Source organism: Telmatherina bonti, assembly GCF_933228915.1.
Source record: "Telmatherina bonti genome assembly, chromosome: 4".
Lineage (NCBI taxonomy): Eukaryota > Metazoa > Chordata > Actinopteri > Atheriniformes > Telmatherinidae > Telmatherina > Telmatherina bonti.
In genome coordinates, this window is record NC_136622.1 from 28,093,618 (window position 1) to 28,113,072 (window position 19,455).

Here is a 19,455-nt window from a genome sequence, read left to right on the forward strand (position 1 = left end):
GAACAGTCTTCTATCGTGTACAAACACTTGGCCTGCAGGGATGCATTTAATTTAAATAAATTAAAAAGAATAAATAAGTACATCTAGTGTTTTTACGCATCAGGCCGCTGCTGATATTGGGTGACTGAGGTCCTTGAAATAAGACTTCTCTCTGTCAGTCATGAGCTCAAAGTGAAGAGGTTGCTGGCAGAAGTTGCACTCTGCTGAGGAGTGCAGCCTTAGCACCAATCCCACCTCCTTCCATGTCTTTACCAGCCGATCTGGAGAAACAGAGGGTTGGAAATTAAGCTTTATGATGTTTAAGCTCTATAACAGTCTATAGTCAGTATATTTATATATTAATTAGCTCATTAATGTAAGTATTTTCATACTTTTATAATGATCTGATATTTGTTCTTCTAAATAATCTTTAAATACAACAATGACATACCAACAAAGTGGTACATCATCTGGGGAGTGTGATGAGGAGATGGGGCAATGCGCAGTAGCTCTTCTCCTTTAGCTACAGTGGGGTAGTTGATGGCCTGAACGTATATGTTATAACGAGACATCATGATGTCACAGATCTCAGTGTTCTTCAGTGCATCCACCACCTGCCAAACAAAAAAAAAGGACATTTATTGGAAGGGGTTCTGATAGCAAGGAAAACTTTTCTATTTCAATTATTAGTTTTCATACTCGAACGGGGATGATGTGGCTCGGGCAGCGAACCACTGGAAGTCCACAGTCCATCAGCAACTGTCGTAGCAGCTTGACACTCCGCTGATGTTTCCTCCTAAGTATCCGGCCCTCTTCACTCTTCAGGATCCTAATGGATTCCTTCGCCCCAGCCAGCAGCATGGGGGGCAGGGAAGTGGTGAAGATGAAGCCTGCAGCATATGAGCGCACTGTGTCCACCAAAGCGTTTGTGCTGGCGATGTAGCCACCGACACAGCCAAAGGCCTTGCCTGGAAATGACAACCATGATAAGTAATGTTTAAGAGACAAGTCCGTTTCTAAGCATTCGCCTTCATTAAAGAGGCTTTCCCTTACCAAGCGTACCAGAGATGATATCCATTTTGTTCATGACCCTATCTCTGTCTCCAATCCCTCCTCCTCTGGGACCATAAAGACCCACAGCGTGCACTTCATCCACAAAGGTAATGGCGCCAAACTTGTGGGCAACATCACACATTTCTTCAAGAGGACACACAGCACCTGGAAAAAATACAATATTCATCAGAATCTCTGGCATAAAACATCACAAAGATTTGAGCTAGTTATAAATTTGTGAGATCCCAGGTGCACTGTTATTTAATTTCAATAAAGCAATGACAAATAAATTCAAGAATTACCTAATGAAAATGTAGACTAATTTAAAGAACAACTCTTTTACAAAAATGCTTTTTTTTTTTTTTTTTAATAAACTTTCAAATGCCCAGTGAAACAAGATGTGTGGTAGGGCTGAGGCTGAGCACTTACCATCCATTGAATGCACCGTCTCAAAAGCAACAATCTTTGGAGTGGATGGATCTGACTTCTCAAGCAGCTCTTGAAGGTGGCTGACATCATTGTGACGGAAAATAAACTTTTTGACCCCGCTGTTTCTTATACCCTGAATCATTGATGCATGGTTACCAGCATCCGAGTAGATTTCACAGCCTTGAAGAAAAAGCAAAATAACCTTCATGTTAGCTCTTCTATGTTAATCATTTGCTTTCAGCCTGAATCACAAGATGTGTGGGCAAACACATGATCTATACAAATGTAAAATTTCAAAGTACCTGGGAGCATTTTTGCTAGAGTGAATAATGTAGAGTCATTAGCGACAAAGCAGGAAGTGAAAAGCAATGCTGCATCCTTGCCATGCAGGTCAGCCAGCTCATATTCAAGTTCCACATGGTATTTGCTCGTTCCTGAGATGTTTCGTGTTCCTCCTGCACCAGCCCCATGCTTTTGTACAGTATCACTAAAAAGAAAAAAAAGAACTATTATGAGAGTTTTGCAAGAAAAAAAAAAGCATGAGTGATGTATAAGACTGACATGATAGCCTTGATGACTTTGGGGTGGCGACTCATTCCAAGGTAGTCGTTGCTGCACCACACTGACACTCTTCTCTTTGCTTGAAGCGATTCAGAAAAGTCATCTGCCATGGGAAACGAGGCAGCTCGGCGGTTCACCGTCTTAAAAACTCTGTATGTGTGATCCGTTTTCTTGCTTTCAATCTTCTTTTCAAAAAATGTGTCATACTGAAAGGTGGCAGCTGTGAGAAATAAGAAAAAAGAAGGAATGACAGAATCATGGTTTGAATGATTTATAATCATTTCAAAAACGTTTTGAGACTTTAAGATGATTTAGCTTGCCTTCAGGTAGATTCTGTTTTAGCAGCTTAGATCCTTTGGAAGATGGTTTGAGAAGATTTTTCGAAGTTCCTGTATTTACCTTGTTTATTTCAACAAAATCCTCAATAGATACATCTACACCAGTCTCCCCTTAATAAAAAAAAAAGTTGTTGAGTTGAAATACACTTTAAATGTCATTAGAAGATTTTAGATCACCTTATATAACTACTCATAAAGGTGTCAGCCTCTTCTTACCTGTCTGGTATGAGTGCATTTCCTGGACATCCTCTTGCAGTTCCAATCTGGCCTTTCTTACCAAAATGTTGTTTTCATGCACCATCTCTGCAGCCAGAAAAGGACATTTGGAGCCAACAGCCTCGCCTGCAGGTGGTGTGGAGTGACCGGGGGGCAACTTGATTTCATGCTTTTGATCTACAGAGCACAGCAGTCAAATCTCAGGTTACTGAAGTCAGCTCACTTCTTTGCTAACCATGTCTCGTTATTGATGGCATAAAACTAACCATCATTTGTTTTAGTGCCCTTGGACTTAAAAGCTGACGTGGACAGGGTTCTGGCCAGAGGTCGGGAGGCCAGGTCTGTCATCATAGGGCACTGTTGAGCATGGCTAATCAGAGATGACCTCCCAGCCAGGTGGAGGAAAACATTCAAGAAAGGGCATCTGCGGATCACTGCATTCATAGCAGACAAACTTGACCTAAATCGGTGGGGGAAAAAAAATGAAGCAAACAGTAAAAGTCAGACACAATTTCTTTAAAGGTCAGACACATGACCCCAGATACTTTTGATGAGCATTACAAAATAGCAAATAAAGATACATAACATAAGCAGTGTGTTGAGGAAATATCAGAAAATTGATAAATAATGCAGATAGAGATACCACCACAACACCCAATTTACCTTTATCTGTACCAATTTTCAATTCTTTGTCTATGTTCCTGTTTCTTTCAACAAAACAGATGAGGCATGGCCTTGCAGAAGATGGCTACCTGTACAATAGTATGACTAATAAAAACAGAGATTACATAACGCTAACAGCCAAAGAAAGTAAATTTATTCACTCTGGGTCCAGCTGTCACTGACAAGCTGACGGGGTGGGTCTCTTAATTACCGTTTTGTCTAACTATGACAACTGTTTGGTCCTACCAAACATGCAGAAAAATGTATTATCTGGCTCTGCTACTTGCATGCACATACAATCATTTTCTTATATGTCAGTATTATCAATTTATAATTACATTATTTCTAAATAGCAACCACTTCGAGATGAGTGTTCTTGACCTGATAATTTATCTTATGATGATCAATGAACAGTGCACTAAAAGTGTAGCATGCTTAACAGAGCTGCAGTGCACAACAAATGATTAATCCATTTTTATATTTCATGTTACTTTTATCGAGAACATGATAATTCACATATTCTGACTCAAAAGTCAGTTGTTTTCAATTAAAACCTTTTCTGGCTCTTAAGAATGATTCTTGTCACAGCAAATTAATTTATGTGCCACGAATCACAACAGTGTGGTAATTATTGTTTGCACGGTATCTAAGCCTCTAAATTTACTGTAAAGTGTAAATGTCCAATGCAGACAACATGTAACATTGCTAAAGTAGAAATAAATAATTACATACTTTGACAAAATTTACGCAAATTAGAATTAAAGTAATACATTTGTGTCATTGGGGATTGGTCATAAAAAGGAATATTTGATAATTACGTGTTTTTATATATATATATATATATATATATATATATATATATATATATATATATATATATATATATATATATATATATATAGGTAGATAATATTCCGATTGGCACGTAAAAAAGTATTCCTGATTTTTTCTTAAGCTGACCTACCTGGTGATTCAGGTTTGGATATATCGGCTCTCCTTCACCTCGAAGGAACTTCAGTTAGAGAAATTACAGTTACATATCAGTGTAGTGTTGCGAAAGCAGAGTCACGTGATGTTGAGCGGTGACGCGATACGTCAGCACAAGTTGCCATGTTGTTACGTAAACGCGGTGGAGAGTGAACCGGTGTCGCCGCCATATTGGATGGGTCTCCGCTTTCGAGTTTTGCCGCAGTCACGTAGTTTCCCTACATACACTTTTCTACATAATTGTTTGATTAATAATGTTAACACAGTGAATAATCTAAATGAAAATGATCAATTTTACTCCTATGAGGCGTTTATGGAAAAATATATTAATGCTTAACAGTTTTACATGGTAGCAGAATTACCTCAGCTGAAAAGGTTATGTTTTTACGGGCTTTATTTGTTTGTCTGTTTGTGTTCAAGATAACTTAATATGTTATTGACGGATTTTCATGAAATTTTCAGAACTTGTTGGGAACATGGAAAGGAAGAATTAATTTAATTTAGGTGGTGGTCATAGTCTGGTGGTGATACAGATCACCGTTTGGACCCAGGAACTTTTTTTAATTCCTTGGCGGAGATTTACGTTCTTCGAGTTTTTCTAGGTAACTTCTGAATTGCAGTTTTGATACAATACTTTTTCAGACTTTTTACCACAGTATCTCTATATAGATAAAATGAATATGCATGTTCCGATATTTATTCCAGTTTTCTTTTAAAAACAAAGACAAAACAAAAAAACATTTCCTATCCCTCTTGGTAAAGCTTTGTTTTTCTTTCCCATAATTTTTGTCATTGTAGTTTACAGCTTCACAGAAAGCTTTATTTGTGATAGATCAAGTTCAAAACAGCAGCTTAATAAGGGCCCACCGTTGCAACTTGACACACTTTTTAAAATGGACATATTGAAATTATGTATCAAAACACCAAAAGAAGCACAAAATAACTTGAGCATGCCTGAACCCCTCACAATGGGGTAGCAGCCAAATAATTTATCCCTGCGAAGTCTATGCTGTTCTATATACATCCTGTTAATGCTGTTCAGAGTATTTTAAAGCCACCAACAGGTGGCCCCATTCTCCCCAACTTTGTTAAGTTGATTGACTCTCTTGTCCTTTTTTCTGACCAATTCTGCCAAACCACCTAAAATGTGATTAGGTTTTGTATTACACGTGTACAATACAGAAAAAATCTACTGAAATAAGTTAATATATTTTTGTTGGCTATTGTATTAATCCCAAAACATCAAGCTGTCATCCCTTTACAATTACACTCTGCATTTACAATTGCATTTTTTGAATGCAGTGGCATCCCGCTTTCAAGAATGGTAAGTCCAAGAGTTTGCCAATACCTTTTTTTTTTTCTATTTACCCATGGAGTTTTTATTTTTGTAATGATCCAATATTCATTTCTGTCTCTAAAAAAAACCCCAAAAAGTTATTTTTGTTTGTTTTCCAACCTGTAGGCACTTAAGAGACTCTTTTCTCAGCATTACTCTCTGAAACCTATAATCTTATCTTATAACAAATAATACAAAGGAACAAAGTTCAAAGAATTATTTTTGACATTTGAAATGTTAATTTTTTTTTATTTTTTATTTTGGCTAGTGCTGATATACATTTGAAAGGAATATACATACTTTTTATGTTGGCTTAGTATGTCTGCAAGGACAATTAGCAGACATTAGCGGCAGAACTGTTATTTACCTTTGTTCTTTAGTGAGACTAGTGATTCAATACACACCAGTAAATGGATTATAAAACATACAGTTTTAGTTTTCTGTAAACTCCCAATATTACTTTTTGCGTAAAACTGTGTACTTGGATTTGTTACATCAATGATGATATAGATCGAACAGCTGTCTTTTCTTGTCAACAGCATCAGGAAAGATTTTGACGTATCCTGCAATTTCTGAAACAGTTAAATAGGAAAACAATGAAAAATATCTCTGAACAAATTACAAACCATTAAACTTAATTTTCTACATTCAATATCGACCAAACAGCATGTTTCTGTAGTTTTGATACTAAATTCTGCGGTGTACTTTTGTCCAACTGAGCGGAGGCAAGGTGGTCACACCCAGCCTCCGCAGCGCAGCTTGTTTGGCAGGTAGATGGCGGTAAGGAAGTCAGGAGCTATGGCTGCGAGGGACTGGATCTCAGCCTTGACCTTACTCTGCTGCATCAGTTCCATCTACAAGAGCAAAATGTACAGTTGTGAAAGGCATGCAAGAGGAAGTTATGCAAAAGAGCTCAAACCATCAGGTGCTTAATAGCTCCTCTGCAACCGTTGGTTAGTTTGTATCTTCAGTATCAGAAACCCAAACATTCTTCATCTGCATCATACAAGCAAAATGTTAAATCTACAAACCTTTTAAGACAACATCCTTCAAACCAACATTTTCAAATAAACTCAAAAGAACTCAGTGTTCCATGTTGGGGCGCTTAAAGACAGCAGTCGACCACATTTGTTGTATTTTACCCTTCACATTTTATCAGTTTGGACCAAGTAAATGTGCTTTAGTAAAATCAATGTAAATTGCCATAATCACACACTTTAAACATATTTTACACCCACCCTCTGCCTTACACTGTGCTATTGCCAGACTTAATAATCGTACATCCCAGATACTTGCCTTCTTTATTTTTGTCTCTTTCTTCTTCACTCACCTCTTTTTGCCACTCCGGCTGGCTGGTTATGTATGGCCGCTTCATCAGGCTGTCGAGTTTATTTTCATCTCTCTTGGTGAGAGGAACAAAGGAATCTTTGGGAACTCTCAACCTAAAGAAATACATTCCGATTTCATTATGAACTTCTAAAAAATCACATTTTGGTAATGGATGAATGTGAAAACATTTCTGTGCATTTTCAAAAGGCAGTTTCTCTGCAAGGAGTTTTATGTGCACTTTAGAGGGAGCACAGAGAAGAAAAACAGTGCAGACTACAATTAAATGTATGTCAAAATGCCATTTTCACTAAGTTTGTCCAAGAGGTTTTATACTTAAAACCCAATATGCCTTCAAATGCAGCTCCTAGAAAGAAAAAAAATAAAAAGCTAGGGCAACAGCAACAGAAACCAAAACAAACAATCCAAGTGTCCCCAGAATATAATCCCAATTAGAGGCAGGAGGAGGAAGTAGGAAGTAGCAAATCTTGAGTCCAAACCTCTGCAGGTCAGAGGGGAGGAGGCCTAGCCACATAACGCTGGGGACAGTCAGACTGTGGGCCTCAAATGACATTGCCTGTGGAAAAACCCACATACACACCCAGTCACACAAATGCTTTTATACAAAGTACCCAATAAACACAAAGATAATCCACACTGCACCTTCACAGTGTGGTTACGCTCAGCACATGTTTACAATGAAGCTAATTAAGACAGCATTGGTTGCACAAACACTGTGGATACCAGATCCAGGGGATGTTGCAACATAAACTCCGTATCTTGTTTGGAATTCAGAGATGCATCGTTGGCCCTTTTCTTTACTTTTTTTTTTTTTTAACTTAAAATAAACAAGGTGGTATCATAATTACACATTGCCAACAGAAAGACACAAAACAGGCCACACTGGGTAATATAGAACACTGGAAAAAGTGGCATGGAAGGACTTACCACGGATCCATACTTGTAGATACACATAATCTCAATGCCTGAGAAAGATCAGACAGAGATAGACACAGACACGCTGCAATCACTGACATGCCAGAGTAATTATCCTCATAGATGTGTAACAGAGCTTAGAACAAAGTAAAGCATTACATATGTGTCTCGCCATGTGATGGGAAAAAAGTTTGAGGCATGGAGACTGACAGAAAGCGAGCCATCCCGCCTGAATGGGATCACGCCAGCGGGAATAAAAGCCACACAAGGCACCATGACGTACAAGACAGGTGCTAATGTGTTGGCTTGGTGGAACATGCAACCCAGCTGTGGGCGTGTGGAGATAAAAGAGTCGTCGACTGCTGATGTGTGTGTTAAACTATGCAAGTGTGCTTGCGAGTTAAACCTATTTGCATTCAGGCTAATGATGTGTACCATGAGGATCAGCATCCACTAGTGCGAAGACGGGGATCTGCAGCTCATCCCAAAGTTTTCTCACCATCAACCTGCTGTTCACATCTGGCACACCTTTACCCTGACTCATAAAAAAAAAAACAAAAAAAAAAAACATATGCATGCAGTAATACTCTCTCTAAGAGGACACAACATCAGCAACATCTTAAAAACAGTAGTTTGAAAAGACACACAGTGATTATGATGCAAGGAGAAAGCTTTGAGCAGAAATCGTCATCCAGCAGCCTCTGAAATGTTGCATCCTTCTCAACTATCAAAACAAATTTAGCTGACGACACAATATCTGAAATGTGGTCATGGAAAGCACAGGATTATTTCTTGACAAGATACACCACAGATATGTGAAGCAACAACAAAAGAATGTGATGTTTTTGAAAACATGCACAAAGGATACTCCTAATGCCAACAATGTTTGATGAAACTGAAACAGCCTGAAAAAAAAAAAAAAAGTTTGGATAATGGATAACAAACAACGGAACTATAAAGTTAGTTCAGTTTTGGATATTTTCACATATATTCCTGCAATTCTGACATATTCAACTACAACATGCAAAAAGCATTTGATACACATTTTTGTAAACAACAGAAGAGCACATAGTAAAGTGATGAAGGTGGCAAAGACATATAAAAAGAAGCGGCATGGAGGCCGACTGGAACAAGTGAAGCTGTTCAAAATGATTTTGGCACGTTTTGTTGGAAATTGTAAAATCAAGCAAAACTTTTTTGTTGAAAGGAATGCTGTTAACCATGAGGTCTCCTTGGGTTACTTTTAGAGTTTGAAGCTGGATTTATGTTGGACACGTGGGGTTAATAGAAGTCCTGCTACATACATTTACAACAAATGGTGTCGACAGAAACATATGCGGCATCGTCCTTCAGTTCCTGCGTATTCACACAGTAGTTGTGCAAAACATCGGTTTATGTTGTATCATCAGTACTATGTCGAAGCTCCACATTTATACATCATTTATGCCGTCTTATTTTATATCAATAGAAGGTGTGACCCTGCGGAGCAGGCGGTAAGAGATGGAAAGTAATTTCCCCTATCGATATGCAATAATTAAAAACATTATTGAGCTTTTATTCAGCTTGCATCATGTTGTTTTCATGGTCAACATTTTACACTGGCAATGGACACCTGCACAACAAGAGAAAACACACTGACTCCATAACTGCAAAGTTATTAGAGTAATTTCCTCACAGTCTTCATATTATTAGGTCTTTTATTTTTAATTTTCCTGATCAAATTTTAATTCACGTCATAAGCCGAACATTTTGTTGAGCTTGCTGTCGATGATTTGCTCATGGTGGCATTTAGCTGCAAACTAGATAAAAAGAAAACAGCTTGTCCATGTGTCATTGCCACAGATTGGCAGTGGTATTCCCTAATCCATTAGCTCAAGCTTATAAACTTAAGACATGATGTAAAGTTTCTTTCAGAACAACACTTCTTTAGATTCGTTTTAACTGTTGGTGAAACTTACAGCAGAGCTGGAGTGGCAGTCAATCCTCGTACCATCCTCCTCCAAATAACTCAGATCACCTGAGATTAAGCCTTTGGAAGTGGCCAACTAATAATAAACACACACACACACAATTGAACAAAGTTATTCACACGCATATTTTCAGACACAAGCTCTTTGAATTCAACATGAACTCCATGTTTGTCGGATCATTAGAACCATATATACTCCACAGGTGTTTCCTGAGATATGAAGCAGAGCTAAACTAAAATACCAGACTAAACTAACCCATTTCATGTGTGGGAGTCTGAGGTAATATCGAAAGGAATTTTACGACACAGTTCTATCATCTGAGGTTTCTGCCACACAACCTTACGATCACAAAAACCATCCCTCAGATTAACATGGATATGCATACTTACCACATGCAGAGATCTGCGAGGAACCTTCAGCATGCAGGAGACGTCATCTACGATATTGTCCACAGTTCTCTGTGAACCAAACAGCTCTGTGTTGTTGTAATAGATATCTCTGTGGAAGCACACGTCGAGGAGAGAGAACATTTTAGACAAAAATGGAGACTGGGGTGAAATGTGCATCAATGACAGATGACCTTTTGGTTGCATAAGAGTTGCTCTGCACAAGTCTGTAAATGACCGAGAGAATCTTGAGAATTTGTGCTTTTCACAGGGAAAGAAAAAAAAAAGAAAATTATTTTTTACATCAACACTCAGTATAATCATCAGTGGAAGAACAAGATCAAATATCACAAAATAATAAAGGAGAAAGGAGAGAAATATAGTCTGCCTTTTGTCCATTTGGTGATCTGATCCTTAAAAGTTTCTTTTAACATGTTCTGTCTCTGCCAATGTGTCACCTAAAACAAACACTGACTTTGACTGCCTTTTGTGCTGCTTATGCATACGTCCGAATACAAATTAAAGCCAAATGCCATCCTATGTAGCTGGAAAGATTTTTTATAGACTCAAATGAAAAGAAAGGCAAATATGAAACTTAGGGCACAAATAAGAGATGTCGGTAAGTTCTCACCAAATTTAGTCGCAGATGAAGGACAGTCGCTCCGAATAATGGTGACTGAATGTTCTGGACTCATATGAAGCCCGACAGCACCGTCAAAACTTGATAGGGAAAACAAAGCATGTGAAGATATGAAACATTTACACAGACTGTAGGTTACAGCTTTGGAAATTAAGTCCCACCAGAATGCTAAAATTTCCAGTGCCCTGAGGGCTACCTGCAAAACGGATCCTCTGAGTTTCATTGTGTTGATTTATCAGTAAAATAATCTGTGATCTGAAAGGTCTGGCCCATTATGTAATTAAAGCTGCAGTAAGGTTTGATCTGCAGACGGTCCTTGTTCTGAGTGTACAGTGCGCATCCTTGTAATTTTAAAGCTCTTTATGCCTTTATGTGTTTGCAAGTGCTGGCCCACTGCTTTAAAATTCATCAGTCATCAGGAAGGTATTGTAGCTTCAGTCTTTCTGAACCACATCTTAAAGTTTTACATCTTTTTTCAACCAACTGGATTTCCCATAGTTTGCCTGAAGCACCCATTATGGAAATCCAGCCACAGCTAAAGTGTCTATTTCCTCTTTAAGGAAATTAAACAGAATTCTAATCATCTTGTGTGGCCTGGCCTCCCACAAAAACATTGAAGGTGTATGTTTATTTACTTCTTCACGCAAACTAACTCTGCGTGTTTAACTTTGAAAAGCCAAGCGGCTTACACTGAATCCCACACAGTCTGTTAAATGTCCACAGTGTTCACAGTGAAGAGAAAAAAAACAAACAACGTATTTAAACCCAGTTACCTGATATTGGCCCAGCTGGATCGGTTGGGCAGTACCAGAACAGGGGCTTCATTTATGGACAGGCTGGTCACTATTGCAAGAATAACATTTTCAATGCAGATCAAAATTTCACTGCTGTGGAGAGAAAGAAATCTGTAAAAAAATTATGCTGTATATGAAACAATCACAACTAACATGTTTAACTGTGCTGCTCATACCACAAAATAATGATTCTTAAAAGTCATGCCTATCTGCAAAGAGGAGCAAATATAATATATATATATATACACACACACACACACACACACACACACACACACACACAAATCCTTATTTTTGTGCCAAGTTTATATAACCTTTAATGGTTAAAATGTATAAACTTTATTTGGATCTCTAGTGCTGCAGCCTTCTACCACTTTGGATTTAACTAACCAAACAGGTACCAGTCTTTAATTAGATAATTACTACATATTGGTGATAATCTTCCAGCCGCCAACAAGTCATTTAACCCCAACCGATGCAATGAGCTCTTCTCATTTCCTAAAACCACGTGGAAAGCCTTCGCGTGGTCGTGGAAAGGAAGGGTCAAATCATTGGCATGCATCAAGCAGAGAAAACATCTACGGATATTGCAGAAACTATTAAAATAGGTTTAAACTGTCCAACTTATTATTAAACACTGAGAAAAAAAAAAAGCTGGGAAACGTAATCTTCATGGCAGAAATGTGGTGTGAAAAAAGTCTTAAATCCAAAATGTGTTTGGTCTTACAGTCAGATGGTTAACTCTAACCAGCAATAAAGGCAGAGATAGTTTAATTTTTTTTTTTTTTTTTTTTTTTGAGTCAATAAATCGCTGGCGATACTTCACTTTCCTTAAACTTTGCTGCTTGACAAAAGGCTGCGATGACAGGTGCTACTTTAAGCTCCGTAGCCGTCAGGAGGAAAGATGTCGGTAAACTTACTGACTGATTTCCTCCGCTCGCTGGCTGACTGGCACGGCCTCTACTTTGCTTAATATCTGAACTCGAAGTTTGTCAATTTCAGAGAACAGTGTTGCTGAGTAGGACCCCATTATGTAACCTTTCAGACCCACAATCACTTTGCAGAATAATCCCGCGTAAACATCGAAAGGAAATCTCGCGCGTTTAAGGCGGCTGCCGTTCGTCATAGACGCATGACGTATGTATCTATATTTTGTTGAGCGGTTTATAGAAAGCAGGTTTTTTTTCTTCTTTTTTCTGGGATTGTACGCTTTTCTGAAAACGTGTTTTCAGCATGACATAACAGATTGCATAAACTGGTGTGTTTGTAATAGCAACGATAGTGGTTTTTTTTCACACGAAGACGGGAAAAATTGATATCTCTCTTTCTCTCTCTGTCACTCCATCTATCTATCTATCTATCTATCTATCTATCTATCTATCTATCTATCTATCTATCTATCTATCTATCTATCTTATCTATCTATACACTTACGAGTATATACACTTATATATATATATATATATATATATATATATATATATATATATATATATATATATATATATATATATATATATATATATATGTGTGTGTGTGTGTGTATGCTTACAATGGTCACAGAAAGAACTAGAATCTGACTAAAGTAATAGTAAGTAATTCAATGAAATTTAACCAGTGAAAGTCAGACGTTGCTTTTCAACCTTGCCCCAACAGAATAATATAAAATATTATCCCTAATATATCCTGGATAAAAATGATGGTACTCCTAAAAAAGACTGAAAATAATGTGACCAAAGGGTGTGTCCATCATTTCAAGATGACAATCTTGAAAAATGTTCGAGCTTTGCATCATTTCTGCGGTGGGCCCTTATTAAGCTGCTGTTCTGAACTTGATCTATCAAAATTAAAGCTTTCTGTGAAGCTGCGTGCTATAGTGGCAAAAGTTATGTAAAAGAAAAGCTTTCCTAAGAGGGAAGAGGAATGCTTTATAAGAAAACTAGGATAAATATCTGAACCACATCCTTAAACACTGCATCTCTGCATAAGCCTGATGTTTCCCCAGAAAACCACAGTGTACGTTTACTATTCACTCTAGGACCAGCTAAGATACTGCAAAGGAACGTCAAACTCCCAGGACTCTGGTTGGACCCAAGCTTGATAGATGAACAGCCACCCAGCCTGCCAAGATGAGATGGGAGAGTGAGAGAACACCACCAAATGAGAGCATTAGTGTTCCCCTGTATTTCATTCGGATACAATCAATAAATGTTCTTTTAGCCAATTTTGAACTCTTCAAATGATCTCTTTTCCATTAGTCAAGGATCCAGGGATCTCATCGGGAGAGGCCTAAATTTGGATATTTATAGACCATTTATAATAATATTGAGTCAATGAAATGACTCAGACTACAAGAGATGAATGTTTAGCAAATGTTTCACTTTTATGAAGACCCATAGTGTGTATAAAATGTGTATGAAACACCATGTATATTATTTTCTCATTAGTAAGTAAGTTACTGAGAAGCTCAAGGCCCCGTGTATAATTACAGGCTCTGTCAATTTACAAGAGCCAGGAAAGTGTGTGGGCCAGTTAGCACCTCAATGGTGAAAGGTATTAAGCTTTGCTGACACTGTAAAGAGAAAACCCCATTAGCGCCCCCTAAGGCCTCTTCGAAATGAGATATTTTCTCTGACCTTGCTGCTACTTGTCTAAAGGTGTTTCTAGGTGTCTTTCTTTGATGCATTTGTGCTTAGTTTTTGAGAAAATGGCAGAGTTTTTATTGGCTGTTGTTAGAATCTGTGAAACAATGAATATGTTGTATTGTTCCTTTTACCTTTGTGGAAGGGATTTTAATAAAGTTTAAATTAAGGAGGTGTGTCATGATAACGCAGACCAACATGTGTTTTAGGATTTTGTAAGAGATTATAACCCATGTCACTCTTTCTGTATCACATCTTTGTTGACTAATTTGAGTTGGCATAAATTCCAAACATTAATATGAAGTTATACATATATGACATATGTATGAGTTTGCTTATAACTCTTCATCAACAACCTTCCAAAATCTGTTTCCATGCCTTTGTTGCTTCATGTGGCAATCGTGGTGCTTTGTTGTTGAAACAGTGAAATATGCAGAGATTCTATAACTATTAGGTCATCCAGAGTCCCCACCTTTTAGAGTTGTTAGCAGGCATGCTGTGTGTGTTTGCAGAGGCACTGTGGTCTTTCTTTCACAGTGTGAAGGCCTGGTCAGAGTGTGTGTGAGCCAGAATCTAAAGAGAAGAGGTCCATGCCCCTGACCTGACCCTGAATATTTCCTAATGTGCAGCTTTACTGAAGGTCTCTCTTTCCCCTGACTGGCTTTGACAGGCTGCTTCCGATGTAATGGCTCTTAATTTCTGTGTAATTGCTATCTTTCAGTGATGACAAGGAGCCCCTCACTTAAGTTGAAAACAATCTTAATATGTGGATGACCACAGGTTGTCGGGGTCCTTTTTCTTCTCTTCCAGAAAGCCTGGGACCCCTGCTGTTCCTTTGGGGCTGAAAGAGATTTGCGTTGAGTCCAAGGCCCTAACCTGAGGAGACAGAGTGCAACGAGTCATGTGCTTGTCTCGGGATGAGTGTTTGTGCTGGGTGGTGGTGGTGGTGGGGGGCATGGGGGAAGTAGGGGGCTGCAGGGTCAAAGAAAAGAAAAAGGGTGGGTGAAAAGGGGGGGTCACCCGCTGCAGGTGAGGGGGATTAGCTGCAGCTAGAGGCCCAAAGAAACTAAATACAGATCTGTCAACCTAATCCTCACAAATAGAAAACAGAGCTGCCCTCCCTTCACAATCCACATAGTTCAGCACATCTACCTCCTGCTCCTCTGCCCCCCCCCCCACCACTAAACACACACACACACACACACTTTCTACCTCAGGCTCTCCTGCTTCTCTGTTTCTCATCAGCTTTTGGCTATGGCCAGTCTGGCTATGCCGCCATCTCTCTAATGGCCCCTCAGACCAGCATCCCCGAAAGAAAAAGTGACTGATTACTTAGTGTCCTCTCTGACTGACAGAGCAGCACAGCCTTATGGGGTGATGAGAGAAAAGTCAAAGGGGGCAAGGCCTTGCGCTACATACACTGGAATCTTAATGGGACCTGTGCCTATAGCTACATGAAACTTGCTAGAGGTTTATCTGGCCCACACACCTCAGTGATGGATGCTGATAAATGGCTGAGCGAGGAGAGCAGCTCGGTGTGAAGCCCAGACTCTGGGCTGATGACACAAGTGACAGAGTGCCTGAGTGATAACATCCTGCAATGGATAAGGGCTACTAAGCCGGGCATTATGGAAAGCTTAACTAAAACGGTGACACTGACTGTCAGTAACACCAACTTTAACTGATGGGTCTGGCTGGACCGCTGAGGGCAATAAATCAGATCCAAGCAACTCTGGTGTTCCCAAGTGCCATATCCGGTTGCAGACAAACACAGAGCTGACAGGACATACCTCATACAGAAAAAGTAAGTAGTGAGTGATGACAATGAGACCTGCAAGGTGCAGTGTTTCATATAAGTTTATCTTCTATTCCTTGCCAGAAAAATGCTTTCAGGTCACGCTAACACGTGATGGAACTTATTAATATGGTGGCAATTTTAAACCAATAATCTCAAACGCATGGACAGAGGCACAACTGTTGGTTAGCAATTGCCACCATATTCTTCCTTTTAATCATTAGAAGACAGTTTTAATGCTTGAAGACATGCAACTTTAAGAGAAAAAAAAGGGATCACTAATTTCAAAATGGATCCAGACTTTTTAAAAAGAAAATGCAATCAAACCCAAAACCTAAATGGGCTCCACGATGTGAGCTATTTAAAAGCTGTTTCTTATATCCACCCCCTCTCTTTTCTTCTGCCTGTCTCACAGCTGTGTCTCATATGTTCCTGAGGCCCCTGGATGTGTGAGACACCAGAGGGGAACATTTTCAATAGCTCAGCTCCACCTGGTTAGGCTGTTTTAACAGGCCGTCAGTTTGTGAACTGCGCACAGTAGGGTTACGCCAAAAAACGTAGACATGGAAGGCAGTACAAGGAGATGTGAAGAGGAGAAAAATGTGCTTCCCCCTCCTCTCGCGTCCTTGCACCCCAACCTCACAGTGCTTCATTTGAGGGTTAGTCTACCTTAAAAAAAAAACCAAACAAAAAAAACAACTGTATTTTTGTGGGTTTGCTTGGTTAGACCCCCCCCCCCCCCCCCCCCCCCCCATCATCGTCAAACCTCATCCAACTCTCTGCATCTACAGGTCTTCAAAAGAACTGCTGCCTGCTGCTCTGTGAGGCAACACATGAAATAAATATTAATCTGACCTCTGACCAAATGCTTTGCACTCATAAATAAAGTTAACCGAGCGAACAGGAAGAGCACCGACTCTCACAAAAGATAAAAAAGAGGGAGAAAAAGAGAACAATGTGATGAACAGATGACAGAATTACAGGGGTGTGAAGGAGTTTCTAGGGATGTTTTACTGCACTGCTGTGTGGTCTTCTTTGGAGCTCTGCGTCATGCTCCAACCTGTTAGAATGTGGTGAAGAGGGCTGGATTTGCTCACATTGACTTAGATCATAGTAAGGTATGTGGATGTGCAGTCACAATGCTTCAAGCAAAATGTCATGTGTGTGCTGAATTAAAAAAAAAAAAGACAATGCAAAACAAAACAAAACGCAATCATACACAACCAGAAGAAGCTACTGAACATAATAACCCTGTTATTTCAGTCACGAGCTCTAACAGCGTCATTCCTGATGCACTTCGTCACAGTTTGTCCTCAAATGGTTCAAACAGGTTTACATCTGGCAGCACTGTTAACACTTTCTTTTAGGCCATGACAGCGTTTGTCCCCATTTGTCTTGGTTATGTTTCTCTAATTATGTCATTCAGGGTGACACAGTTTGGGTGGAAAATGGTGGGTGGTGGGGGCGGCGGCGTGGTGAGGTTCTTGGCTATTCTTTTGGTAGCTTTATCCTACATGCATCAAAGACAGACCTTTCAAACTTAGTTTTTTCTGCCTTTCTGCTTTGTTTCCCCTTGTCAAAGGCCCCTCAGTGCAGCTCACCCAGCCTGGCCTCAACTTGTGCCCACTGTTTACTGTGACTGTCACCAGGCCCATGGAGGCCTAAACAAAGGTGGGTCTGTTCCTTTTGTCCTGTCTAGGATTGTCAGCCCCTCTCTGGGCACAAACTGAGCTGGAAGCTGGGGGGGGGGTTGTTAGAAGAGCACTAGGGGGGATTTGACCTCACCAACCTTGGATCAAGGGTAAGAAAGCAGGAAGAATGAGGCAGTGAGAGAAAAGGAAAAGAAAGTGAGAAAGAGAGGAAGATGTATAGTTGTAAGTAAGACCCTTTCAAGATCCCTGTCGGAAACTGCTGTAATGTAAACGCCCACGGCCATTAGCTGATTCCATCTGAACACCGGATAGAAATGTTTATACGTTACAGGCTACTACTGAAAGGCCAGTTAAAAGCAAATAGAGGATTTGATATACAAAATAGGTAGTGGCAGGATATGTAAGCTCTTGTGCTCTAAGCCATGTTGAGCTGTCATTGGAAAAAGAGGAGCGGAACGCCTTTGAAGACAAGAACGACCACATTAAATAGGCAGGAAGGTGTGCTAAGTGTAAAAAAAAAAAAAAACCCAAGACACTCTCAGCCTCCTTTCCTCCCTCTGTTTGCAATCATACTTTAAGCTTTCTGGCAGCCTCTCTGTGCTATTGAAGTCTAATTTTATTGTCATAAATATCATCTGGCAAAGCGTAGCCTGAAAGCATCTCTACTACAGAGCCTTTAAAACTCCACTCCTTCAGCAGTTAGCTCTGTATAGATAAAGCAGTCATTTTTGGGCCATCTGAAATCCCTCCGCTTGTGTCAGAGCAAGAGGGTCAGGAGCGTTCCATTAAAGTGTGGTGTTTAAGAGGTGCTGGTGCCAGGGGGGCAGATGGGGAGATGAAGCAGCTGCCAAACATCTGCACCCCTCCTTTGCAGTCTGTGCTCTGTCTGCGCACTGCTGCTTTTGTCACAAACTTCCTGCTCAACCAAAAGGGATAGTAAGCTTGGATATATTCAGACATGCAGTATGAAATTGTGTTTATGGAGCTGCAGCAGTGTCTTTTCCACATCAAAGGACCACTGAGTTTAAAGTCTCCAACCCACAGGACCCTATGTATTCAGGGAGTGCACCTGCAGATTAGTATTATAGTGGGAATGTTGCAACTGCTTGTTTAAACTTCTCCCACGATATTCCGTGGTTAACACAAACAATTACTCCCTATAATGAAGAATGTTTTCCATCAAAACACTTAGGCTTAATGCCCTATTGTTATTATATTGACATCTCTCATTGCTGAATCTGCGCAGGCACACAGGTCAAGGGAATTGTGGGAAAGTGCTGTGTGACGAACAGATCAAAATGCAAATCTCATTTTGGAAGTGCACGTCTCTCCAGCCGGTAAAAAAAAAAGCCATTCTCGCCCCATCTCCAACAGATAACCAGAGGATATGCGCGTTCCTGTTCCTCTCTCCCTCCCTCCCTCCTCCCCTGCTCCTCCCAGCACTCAGCGCCTCCTCACAACTTGTTTCAGTGAAATGCGTCTGTTCTCAGCCCCCTCTCTGCAGTTGCAGGCTGCTCCACAGTAGCTTTTGAGCACATGTTTTTGTATGAGCACCGTGGTCCACGCGAATTCTATCCGCCCAGAAAAAAAGGCAATCAATAAAAGGACTTTGAAATTAAGTTGATGTTTCGTCTGGAGACACTTCCCTCAACATGAGGGTCTTTGACTGATTTTGGATTCTGGGGACAGGCTTCCAATTGATTAAAAGTTTAATACTACAGAATATTTTAATAGTTTCGGTGTTACAGATCG

The 19,455-nt window shown here is 39.7% G+C and overlaps 1 protein-coding gene across 1 annotated transcript; it reads right to left on the reverse strand.

The window, feature by feature from the left end:
* LOC306754525 (5-aminolevulinate synthase, non-specific, mitochondrial-like) lies at window positions 1-12,740 on the reverse strand (the record flags this gene model as incomplete). The annotated part of the gene is made up of 22 exons (XM_079238542.1): window positions 1-260; window positions 431-593; window positions 679-947; window positions 1,033-1,197; window positions 1,462-1,641; window positions 1,764-1,948; window positions 2,023-2,242; window positions 2,577-2,753; window positions 2,843-2,933; window positions 6,303-6,416; window positions 6,893-7,004; window positions 7,389-7,465; window positions 7,837-7,874; window positions 8,260-8,359; window positions 8,472-8,581; window positions 8,693-8,729; window positions 9,783-9,869; window positions 10,184-10,292; window positions 10,375-10,441; window positions 10,812-10,900; window positions 11,594-11,725; window positions 12,535-12,740. The coding sequence occupies 22 exons, from the start codon at window positions 12,738-12,740 to the stop codon at window positions 100-102; spliced, it is 2,889 nt and encodes a 962-aa protein (XP_079094668.1). The 3' UTR covers window positions 1-99.
* Between the last annotated feature and the right edge of the window lie 6,715 nt (window positions 12,741-19,455).